This window comes from Anneissia japonica, unplaced genomic scaffold (assembly GCF_011630105.1).
Source record: "Anneissia japonica isolate Jap-2015-1 unplaced genomic scaffold, ASM1163010v1 scaffold16662_len1167910_cov178, whole genome shotgun sequence".
Taxonomy (NCBI): domain Eukaryota; kingdom Metazoa; phylum Echinodermata; class Crinoidea; order Comatulida; family Comatulidae; genus Anneissia; species Anneissia japonica.
The window spans coordinates 639,201-651,436 of NW_022732216.1; the positions used below are offsets into that span (position 1 = coordinate 639,201).

Below are 12,236 nucleotides of genomic sequence, written 5' to 3' on the forward strand. Positions count from 1 at the left end.
CGTGCATGCTGTAACCATAGCTGTAACTCTTCTGTTGACAACCGCTGATGCAGTTATAGGCCTATATGCAAGTTACAACAACCATGGTTACAGCATGCACGTAAAGATCTTACGCAGCAAATACCCTACGCAGCGCTATTTACACGATTTTTTTAATTACTTTTTCGCCAGTGACGTCACGGTAAAATCGTATATAGTGGACTATAACTTCATAAACAATTGCCAAAAAACGATTTTAATGTTGATTCTATTATAAATGGCATATCAAAAATCTCCTCTAGAACAAAAAATCATTTTGCTAGTTCTCTTTTAAGCAGTCGTGAGAAATATCAAACACGTTTAATATTCTACTACGCGACTGCCCCCGACGCACACCATCGCGTCTGCGTTCAACTCACACAGACCCGACGCGACAACAAATCGCGTCGGGCTGCGTCGGCCGACGCTGTCTGAGTTGGCCTTAATGTGACGCCCTCCGAGCCAAATCTCATAAGAGGCACTTCAAACACACTTTAGCAATATTGGTAATTTTAATGAAATAATTAATTCTGTTGTAACAAATGATAATATTTTGGAAGATCCAAAATTGTCTAGACCATGTTAACATATCATATGAAGATATCATGTTTGCTATTTCCGATTAAAAAGATAACAAAGCCCAGGAACATATCTAATTACAAAGGAATCGTTAAAATGAAGGAGATGGAACGCTTGCATCACTATACAGGTTGTTTTCCACATTAATTGAAATTGATTCTGTTCCTGATAAAAGTACGACAGCTACTTTTAAGTACCTATGATTCAAAAATATGTTTGTTTTACAATTCAGCATTGTAACTTGGCCTCTGGAGACGAACATTCACATGAATGTATGTTTCAGTCAAAGCATATATTTTTAGATAAATTTCAATATTAATACCTGGTAGTGAACAACAATAATAATTATTGAATCAAATATAATTATTATAGTATCAATAACAATAACAAACATTAATAATAATATTTATTGACATTACACTTTTACATCAGTGGCAGCACACAAGAAAGTGGCGCAGTCAAACTTAAACTAATGAACAAAGAGTAAAACAACAACTTAAAGCTAAACAAATGAAAGAACTTAACAAAAGAAAATACAACTTAGATCTGAAATAAATCATAAACATCCCTCACCCTCCCCACACAAATAATGTACATAATACACATTACGTGCATACAGTACCCCACCCAATTATAGCTATCACTTATTATTACTACGCTGTTAATTTGGTTGTATAGTCTGACCGAACTGTACATACTGTTTAATTAAATCGGTGAAACTCAATTGGTGTATTCACAATATAACACACACAAAAAAAACTTAAAGAATTCATTAAATTAAGAACACAAATCACTGGACAATACACAATACACGTTGTTTTGTTAATACAACAGTACATAAGTACATTGTGTAAGATACCTTTTACAGTTTAGATTTACCTTACTTACCTTAAAGTGATTTAAAAACAATGAAAATAATATTTAAATTAGTATAAAAAAAAGCTACTGACCTTTTAAACTATTACCATTAACAGGTGTTTATAAGGCGAAACTTTTATTATACCTTGTTTTTTTTAATCGGAGGCCAAAAAAATTTTTGTTTTTTTGAAATTTTAATTTTTTTTTTGTGGTGGCGCTTGTGTTTGTTTGCCAAACATAAAATTTCATTTTTATTCGAAATCATTATTGGAGGGCGGCAGGTTTGCTAAACAGAGTATAAAAAAGTCTCACCTAACAAGAAATGTTCCATGATTAGATAAATATTATAGAAAAAACTTGCCATGGTTTTATGATTAGAAGGATAAATGTTAACAATATTCTTGTAAATGCTGCTGTGAAATCTTGCATGTACAAGTCAAAAATGTATTTGAACTGGATAAGACATGTGAACACTCAGTGTTGTTATAGTACTTTTATTTTATTTTATATTTCATATATTTTCTTGTAATGGTTTTATAAGTACATAGTAGTTAAGTAGTTAATGTAAGCTCTCTGTGGTTTTCCACATCAATGAACATACAATAACTATAATAACCAATTATAAAAATGGGCCTAAAGTTTATTTAATTCATCAATTATAGTGCAATCCACATCCCGCAAACATTCACATAACTGCCTTCTTGTTCGTCTTCCATTTTTTCTCTCCCATTTCTCAATAAGTGCATACACTTGATCATTATAAGAAGAATTGTCGATTTTGATACTACTAATTTGTCCAGGTTTTAAGCCAAATTTTTTTGCTAATTTTTGAAAATTGTCTTCTGTTAGATAGTCCAGGACACATTGTTTATCACCATCAGTAAGTATTTTTTCACCATCTAAAATGAAAAAAAAAATGCATTTCCTTCCAATTTAGGCACATCATGACTATATATGGGCATTTTACACTTGTCTTAAAATATTTTACATTAATGTAATCTACAAAATTCATTTAACATTTACTACATTAGGCCTATAATGTGGTAGTGAACATTGTTGAAATAAATAAATAAATGAGTAAATATATATTTCTAATATTGTTACTCACTTTTTATCTCAGGACGTGATTCAGTACAATAATTAGCAGAGACTGGTCGCCTTGGTGATATTGGAGCAGGTTCTGTAACTAGGAAAAAACAGACACGACATAAGGTAGATGGCATTATCCTCTACAGTACATTATTTCATGAAGGGTTATCTCTGCTTACCATTACCCTGCAGTAGTCTTAATAATTATGTGGTAATGTATATTGCTGAAATAAATGGCGTATCTAGTGGGTGCGAATAAAGAGCACGCCCCCATAAAAAAAATAAAATGTCCGAAACAAAACAAAAAATCAGACTCAAAAATTCACCTTATATCACTGTATTTTGCAACCATGGGCCCCTCACTTAATAATCGAGCTCCTTCACTTTACATTTGCATCCCAGTGGCGATGCCATTAGGGAAGGAGATTGCCACCAACCCCCCTCCCCGTGACAGGTTGGAACCCCTCGTCATCCAAAACAACGACGAGGTCATCGGACCAAAAATATTAATTTACCTATCAAAATAACCTTATTTTTTTGGCCAATCCCTAACATTGTGGTCTAAATGCACAATTTTGAACCATACAAAACCATTTAGGCCTACGCTCTCCCCATGAACCCTACCTGGAATTTTTTATTCTGGTACCCTGACCAAGGCTATAGTCAGCGCCTTGGTTTGGTTCTCGATATCGGACACCCTGTTGTCAAATTTCTGGAGCCACCATTGCCTCCACCCCATCAGCTCCTCATTTCAAGACTCACACACACACCCATACCCACATACATACACCCATACATACATACATACATACATACACCCATACATACACACATACATACATACATACTACTCCTAAGTAACTCATAGGGTGAAAAATCCTTTGTCTATATTTCTCCTTAACATCGTTAAAATTTCCCCTTAGTGGCAGTATTTTTGCCTTAAGGTATTATTTCTAACCCTTTCCATTGTTATCGTTTCCCCCTATGGTAGTTCACTAATCTCACGATGTGACTCAGTAGATGAATTAGCAGGTACTGGTCGCCCTGTTGACTGTGAAACCGCTAAATAGAAACAAAGATGTGAGACAGACGGCATTATTATTTGAATCCTCCCCAGTATCAACTCACTGCTCATGCGAAATAGTTATATCGTCACCATCAACATTATCTTATTGTAATTTGTATTATTGTCATACTCTTCTTGTACTCTTCGATTTTATCATCATACTCATCTTCAAATGCAACAATATTTCCCCATTATAAGCATCATCAACCTCATCAACCGTGCATTCTACAATACCCTTTTCATCTTTGCATCATTATCATCTACAATATCCTTTGCTTCATTACTAACATTATTTTACCAGAAAATAATACAATCATTTGTACAATTTTGGACCATACAAAGCCATTAATACTCAGTGGCGGATCCATGAATTCATATTAGAGGGGGCTCAGGGAGAGACTTTCAAAGATGGGAGTCTATACCATTTCAGCCCCACCATTTTATGATTATGACACCTCTAAATGGCCGGAAATGGCACTCTCAGATCTAAATTTTATAATAATTTTCCTTTTTTCTCCATTTTTTTTATGAGTTTGAAATAAATAAGGAGGCCCAGGCCGACTGGCTCGGCCCCTTTGAATCAGCCACTGGTACTCTCTCTATGAACCCTATCAGGAATTTTTATTCTGGGATCCTGAACAAGTCAGCCCCTTGGATTGGTTCCCGCTGTAGGACATGTTGCACCCCCCTGAAATACTAATTTCAACTATTGTTACTCACTAATCTCACGATGTGACTCAGTAGATGAATTAGCAGGGATCGGTCGCCCTGTTGACTGTAGAACCGCTAAATAGAACAGAAGATTTGAGATAGAAGGCATTATTAGTTTATTCCTCCCCAATATCAACCCACTGCTCATGCAAAATAGCTATATCTTTACCATCAACATCATTTTATTGTAATTTGTATTGTTGTCATACTCTTCTTGTACGCTACGATTGTACCATCTTCAACTCATGCAACCATCAACCTCATCAACCGTGTATCATTCTACAATACCCTTTTCTTCACTGCACCATTATCATCTACATGTATGTGTGGGTGTGGGTGTGTGTGTGTGTATGTATATAGTTGAACAGCATAAGTAAACAAATGAAATACCAAGTTGACGTATAACGTATAATAAGTTGACGTATATTTCTTCTATTCGACCTCGATGTCACAATATTATAATCCATTTTCTGATGGATTTTTTACTGGTGGTTTTGTCCTATAATACCGGTACTCATTCATCCTCACCATAACCATGTGCTGTAAATGCTGCATCATTAATAATTACCAGTTGTAATAAAATAATGTTCCACATGTTATGTAGTAGAAATATAAATACAGTACCTGTATTAACACAAGATGCGGTTTGAATGAACTTGTCATTTTGTTCATCAGACATCTGATTCATTGTAGCTGTTTTTTTGTTTGCTTCATTGGCGATAACAAGCTCGGAGCTGCCTTCTTGGTTTTCTATTTGTCTTCCTCTTGTTTGCAAATTGCTCATTCTGGCATCTAGTTCAGTCATACATTGTTGATCCTACCAATAAAAATATTGACATTAGTATTAATTTTGAACAAAAGTAATTTATGGGTGAAGCACGCATTTTGGAAAAAAAATGATGTGCCTTATCTACATTTACAGTAAATCCCTCAGTTGTGGGACACCCCTCTGAAGGGACACCCCTATTAAGGTGACATTTTTTCAGCCACAAAACCTAAAGGGAAAGTATATTTTTTAACATTACGGCCAACCCCTACTCAGGGGATACCTATATTAAGAGGACACCTTTTTTGGTACCGAAAGTGTTCCTTAATAATGGTTCTATTGTATTTGACTATGGTAGTTTCTTTTCTACTGTCACCAATTAGGTCTAATACCAATAATATGTAGGTAAATAAATAAAATAAACATATTAAATTTATGTAGCGTTTTATGGGAAGGATAACCACAAGGTGCCTAACAACAATAACCTCTAACGACTGTTTCAGCATTTTTTTTTTTATGGATGGTGCTAAATTTTTTATTCTTTTTTTACCTTATTGAATTTATAATTTTATTAGGATAAGAAGGGAAGATGCATGGTTTCAGAGAATTCGTAAAATCTTTTGCCAGGATTATGGAATTGAGAAGGAAATCTTAACTCACAAGTTTGACATCAAGTCAAACAAAAATGAACAATGTGAAGAGGATTTGATATTACACCTAGGTGGTAAAAAGCCGGATGTCAATCTGGGCCTAGGGTGGTAAAAGGCCGGCTGGCAAATAGCCTGATGGTGAATGGCTGGGTGAAAAAGGCCAGGTGACAAAAGGCCGTGTGATAACGGGCCTAGTTGGTAAATGACCAGATGGCAGAAAACTGGGTGGCAAACCGCCAGGCCAGATGGGATGGCAACAGGCCGGGAATGCAGAGCTGCGCTTGCAAAATTTGATCTAAATTCACTAATCTGCCATGTTTGTTTTAGTTACGTGGTTAACTTAACGCACTCTGGTTTACATTACGGTAATTTTCGTTGTCAACGAAGTCTATTTTACAAACCAGTCGAATGAAAATTATACTCAACGAAAAATCTAATGAAATGAACCAGTCGAATATGCCTATGTTCCAAATCAAAATTTATTATTACCTTTAGTTGAGTTAGAACTTTAATTATTGCTTCCAATATTGATATTTCGTATTTATCTTCATAAGCTCTTCTTATTGCCAGTTTTATTTCTAAAAAAATAAGCAGAAAGTTAATATAATAATTAATATATATTTATATTTCATTATTTAATAATCCAATTTTTTAATAAATTCATGTATACAAATACCAATTTTAGAATCTAATATTAGTATGATTACTGAAAAGATAGGCCTTAAGTTTGGTGTTTTTTAATGTGGTGTTGGATGTTTTATTTTTATATTTGTTCATTTTGTAAACTTAAAAGCATTTCAACTTCTGTTGCATTTTGAGTATTCTATGTATTTTATAACAAATGAATAAATAAATAAATAAAAAATAATAGGCCCTATATATATTATATATAATATATATAATATATATAATATATATATAATATATAATATATATAATATATATTATATATACATTATATATATATTATAGTAATAGTAATAAATATGTCTAATCAAAGCTACTGTTGAACCAGATGTGTTAACTTTATTGTCCTTCTTTTAAAATACAAATAAGGAAAATAATTCATATTAAGTACAGTATTTAAATTATAAATATAATATATTCTAATCAAAATACACTGAAGGGTGTATTTCAATTTCAATTCTGAATTTCAGGAAGGAATTTGATGGAGTAATATATATTAACTGTTGCTTTTTTGTTACTACAACTTAAGCTTCCTAATTAAAATATACATGTATTAAAAAATACTAAAGATTTGTTTTAAACCCCCGAAACAACATTGATTTGATCATTATATAACTTTATTATCTACCTTGTATTTAAAAAAAAAATGAATTTTAAATTTTGAAATTAATTATATGATAGGCCTAAGTATACAAAGCAATTTCGTTATTACATATTAATTTTAATTGATTCTTTAAAATACAATACGTCATTCTGCTTTAAGATTGTATGTGTTCTATTCCTTCTTTATTTAAAATGCAATGTATCGTAGATGTTCACTTCTACTATAAAGATGATAGCATGATAGTAATCATTACAATGAAGATGCAGATGTACATGTGTGTTTCAACAAGCATTTCTATAGTAAGATCAGCTAGCTTAGGGCCTATATGGTATTCAGCTTAAATACTGTTTTGGTGTTCTCAAGATGAACTTTTGCTGTCTAAACTCAACTCAATGCAACATTTATTTCTCTTTTCATTTATGTAGAGTTTTAAAGAAATAGATAAATATTAATTTTCGAAGAGAGGCAAAGAAACATAAAGCATAACCTTGTGAAGGGCTTTTTGAATCAAGAAGAAAAAATAATCAGTATATTGTAGAGATATGCTACCACAGAGATTATTTATTTTTAAAGTTAGTTTAACATATCTATTATTTAATTAGCTTGCCTTTAAAATTTGGTCTGTTGTCAGAATTAGTACCCCAGCATTTCATCATCAGTTCTTTGATAAAGGCCGGATAGCTATCACAGATTTCTGGACGGTCTTCGTTCATAACAACACAAAACATCAATCTTTGAACATCACTGCCTATCTCTGAAAGACAAGTTGTTTTTTTTTGTTTTTTTTTTGTGAGGGGGTAAAACATTAAAATTAGTACAGCAATAACAATACTATTATTCATACAAGTGATGATAACAAGATACCATAGCATTCTAGTTTAACAAATTCGCAGATGTGAAACTTCTGTTTCTAAAACTCCTTCCTATGTATAAGTATAAGGCTAAGATTGCATTTTCTGTAATTTTAATGCATTAATTTTTCACGACTGATTAGTGAAACATGCTGTTTTATTATTTTTTTATCTTCTCTGTTGAATATCGTTTTTGTTTTCTTCAGTGCCTCAAGTGTTCATTTTAAACACACATCCATACACTACATGACTTAGAATAAAAAAGCACATAAAAATAATTTTTAAAAACATATACATAACACACACACATTTATTATATATAATAGACATATATGTATGTATGTTTTATATGTTTTCTACAATGAAATTGAAATGAAACATTATATTTTATTGGTTACTGTGTTTCCTTTACCTTCAAAAACGGTCTTTCCACTTGCGACTTCATATAAAAGAATCCCAAAACTAACAATAAAATGATATTGATACTGTAGGTCTTAATGATATATACATATACACATATACATTATATACACATATATATGTGTATAAGAGACAGTATATATATATATATATATATAAAATCAAAATATTTAATAATGTTAGAAACAGTGCTCGAATAAAGCAACAATGACATAATATTATACAGGGATAATCGGTGTAATACTCACTTACCTGTAAACATCCCATGATTTATTTGGACTTCCTTTTTTGCTAAAGTACTCGGGAGGCATGTGACTTGGAGTACCTCCTAACGTACAATTATACACTGTCTGCATACTCTTTGAAAGTCCGAAGTCCCCAATCTAGTAAGGTAACCGTAAAAATGTAAATTTTTCCTTTTCCATTTTTATCAGAGTGTTTTCTTAAGTGTTTCATCTTTCAATTGGGTAATCTGGTAAAATATAGTTTTAGTGTAAATAATAAGAAAAAACTTGATAGAATAATGAAAATTGTAAGTAAAATAATAGGAATGTAAATGTTAACGAGATGTATAAACGTGATTGCCAAGTTAAGACAATTATTCAAGATATATCTCACACATTAAACAATGATTATGATTGTAAATAACTCAGGTAAACTCCATCTACTAAAATGCATGAAAACATGATACAGGTGATATTTTGTTTATAACTCAACTCACGTTTACAATTCAACTTTTCAGAGATAGTTTATATAAATAACATTTTGAAAGTTGTCTCCAGATGCAACGTTTAGTTTGGAATTTAAAGGTCCATATTTTTTTTCCTTTTTCCGATTCCATGAAAAATAAAACCATTTTCATTTTCAATCACAAAGAGTATACAATACAATGTATGTTTATGAATTACCCTGAAATATATACTGATGGAAAAGTTTTCAAACCAGTAGGCCTACTTTTATTCCAAAATGAATTTTAAAATGAAAAAAAAATCATATCTGATTGAAAAAAATGTCTCCCTCCAATTAAATTCTACGGTCTTCATGGGCTTTAGCAGTTTTAGATACAGTAAGTGTTCCTCTGGAGCCTCAGAAAAGTGGTCTTCAATTGGAGGTGGTCTTTAATTGGAGGGTCTTAATTAGATGGACAACTGTAGTTAAACTTCCTTCACTCATCAATTCATTCATGTCACCAACACAAATGACCTTTTCAGGAGGGGGAGATGATTCGGACCCCCTAAATTTTAAAGATTTATAAAAAAAAAAAAATGGAAAAAAATAAAAATAATATTGAAATTGATTTGAAATCTGAAAGTGCCATTTCCTGCCATGAGGTGTTATAACTGTCTCTTATACACATCTAGATGTGTATAAGAGACAGAAGATATTTTCAGCTTTTAAATCACGATGAATAATGTCTTCATCATGGAGATAGTACATTCCCTCCGATATCTCTTTTAGCATTCTTATTCGAAGCGCCCATGGAAACTCTTTAATTTTTTTTTGTTGAAAATCCTTTAAGTTACCCAGTTTCATCCATTCCATGACTATGCCGACTCTATTTTGGTCTGAACGACTGGTCACACAGTGCACGCAAATTATTGATGGATAGGCACATAGCTGTCTCATTTTAGTAGCTTCCTTGCGAACTGCTTCAGAATTTATGCTGTAATGAAACATTACAATAATAGTTATTTACTCCACTACCGCACGGTATTGCATTTCATGGTTAACCTCTTCAAACAAATACCGGGTATACCGGTATGTCTCTTGCAATAACATCATCCAGATACCTGATATTAATAATGGCTGCCATCAGGGCTCAGTGGCGGACTCAAGAATTTGGAATGGAGAGGGCCCCGGGAGGGACTTTCACAGATAATAATAATAATAATAATAATAATAATAATAATAATAATAATAATAATAATAATAATAATAATAAGTAATATTTATAAAGCGCTCTACGCCAGCAAGCCGACACCAGTGCGCACGCAATCAGTCCTATTTTAAACAATACAGTAAAACGTCATAATAGCAGAGAAATCCATCCAACAATATACAATACAAATTCTAAAAAAACATATTTACAATATTTATCATTCAATATAAAAATTATTCACCAGAAAAGTCAAATTATAATAATTTCAATTTTTTACAATCATTCAATTAATTTACTTTATTTACAATAATTTATTATTACAAAAATATATTATTACAAAAATATAGTATATGGTTTATCGGACAATATAGAAAAGACAAGTATTAACAATATTAATAAAAAAAAACATAATATATAGAACATTTTTACCAAAAAATTATAATAATAATAATAATAATAATAATTTTTAAAGCGCAAACATCACCACCAAAATTGGTGCTCAAGGCGCAGTGTCAAAACAACAGGTAGAGAACAAACAGGAATCACAAACAACAAAGTGTAAACATGTTTATTTTTTGTAAATTTTATTATTGAAAATTAAAAACGGCAGCACAAGAAACCAAAATGTAGACCTATCTTTTTAGATGAAGGGTCTAGACCACATTAGCCCACACCACGGTTGGGAGCAGCTTAGCTCAGTCGGCTAATCTGGTGGTAGCCACTGTGTGCGCGCTGAACCGTGGATATCTCTAGGTTTCCGGTTCAATTCCCATCGCTGCCTCTCCTTGTGTTTCAGCTGGAGGGCTGAAATACAAGTTACAATAGCGCACCGTCTTTCAGATGAGACGTTTAAGCAGTTAAATTATAGCCCATGTGCACGTTAAAGAAGGCAGTACACTCTTGGGAAAAGAGTAGGGGATTGTCTCCCATTGTACTGCCCAATCACCACCAGAAGGCCCCCATTGGAAATAAGTCTTCTTCTAGACTTTCGTGGGCTATCCTTTTTGTTTACACCGAATAAATCCAATCCAATCCAATCCAAGAAAATTTGATTATGACACCTCTAGATGGCCGGAAATGAAACCCAGAGACTTAAATTTGAATATAATAGTTTTTTTCTCACATTTTTGTATAATGTAGACACATTTAGGTGGCCTGGACGGCTTTACCCCCCCCCCCACCTGAATAAGCTACTGGGGCTGATAAAAGTGTATGATTCTAAGCACCTCAGGCATTGCACATGTCCGTATAAGCATTTTTATTTTTATTTTTTGCTGTTTGCATTTTCCAGGGAAGTGCAATATTCACTAGCCCTTTCTCCATCACTGATGTTGTAACCATCCTATAGCATTGTGTATGTTAAGAATAGAAATAGAGTGTGATAATATAAATAACATTTTGAAAGTTGTCTCCAGATGCAACGTTTAGTTTGGAATTTAAAGGTCCATATTTTTTTTCCTTTTTCCGATTCCATGAAAAATAAAACCATTTTCATTTTCAATCACAAAGAGTATACAATACAATGTATGTTTATGAATTACCCTGAAATATATACTGATGGAAAAGTTTTCAAACCAGTAGGCCTACTTTTATTCCAAAATGAATTTTAAAATGAAAAAAAAATCATATCTGATTGAAAAAAATGTCTCCCTCCAATTAAATTCTACGGTCTTCATGGGCTTTAGCAGTTTTAGATACAGTAAGTGTTCCTCTGGAGCCTCAGAAAAGTGGTCTTCAATTGGAGGTGGTCTTTAATTGGAGGGTCTTAATTAGATGGACAACTGTAGTTAAACTTCCTTCACTCATCAATTCATTCATGTCACCAACACAAATGACCTTTTCAGTGGCAGTTTCAGGAGGGGGAGATGATTCGGACCCCCTAAATTTTAAAGGTTTATAAAAAAAAAAAAATGGAAAAAAATAAAAATAATATTGAAATTGATTTGAAATCTGAAAGTGCCATTTCCTGCCATGAGGTGTTATAATGATAATTTACCGTACCTCAGCCCAAACCAGAGTTAGGCTTAGGTGGCTGAACCCTCCATCTGTTTAAGTCCT

The 12,236-nt window shown here is 32.6% G+C and overlaps 1 protein-coding gene across 6 annotated transcripts; it reads right to left on the reverse strand.

The window, feature by feature from the left end:
* Positions 1-1,935: 1,935 nt before the first annotated feature.
* On the reverse strand, positions 1,936-8,707 carry LOC117115649 (mitogen-activated protein kinase kinase kinase 7-like). 6 transcript variants are annotated; one of them, XM_033259543.1, is made up of 9 exons: positions 8,552-8,707; positions 8,292-8,341; positions 7,636-7,782; positions 6,227-6,315; positions 4,946-5,138; positions 4,331-4,396; positions 3,541-3,603; positions 2,564-2,635; positions 1,936-2,354 (listed from the first exon to the last, which is right to left on the reverse strand). In XM_033259543.1, exons 1-9 carry the CDS (start codon positions 8,653-8,655, stop codon positions 2,089-2,091), a joined length of 1,050 nt encoding a protein of 349 aa, XP_033115434.1. In that variant the 5' UTR covers positions 8,656-8,707; the 3' UTR covers positions 1,936-2,088. The 6 variants fall into 6 exon arrangements, with proteins under 6 accessions (XP_033115434.1, XP_033115431.1, XP_033115433.1 ...); XM_033259540.1 differs by having other exon boundaries at positions 2,564-2,641; XM_033259542.1 differs by having other exon boundaries at positions 3,541-3,606.
* Between the last annotated feature and the right edge of the window lie 3,529 nt (positions 8,708-12,236).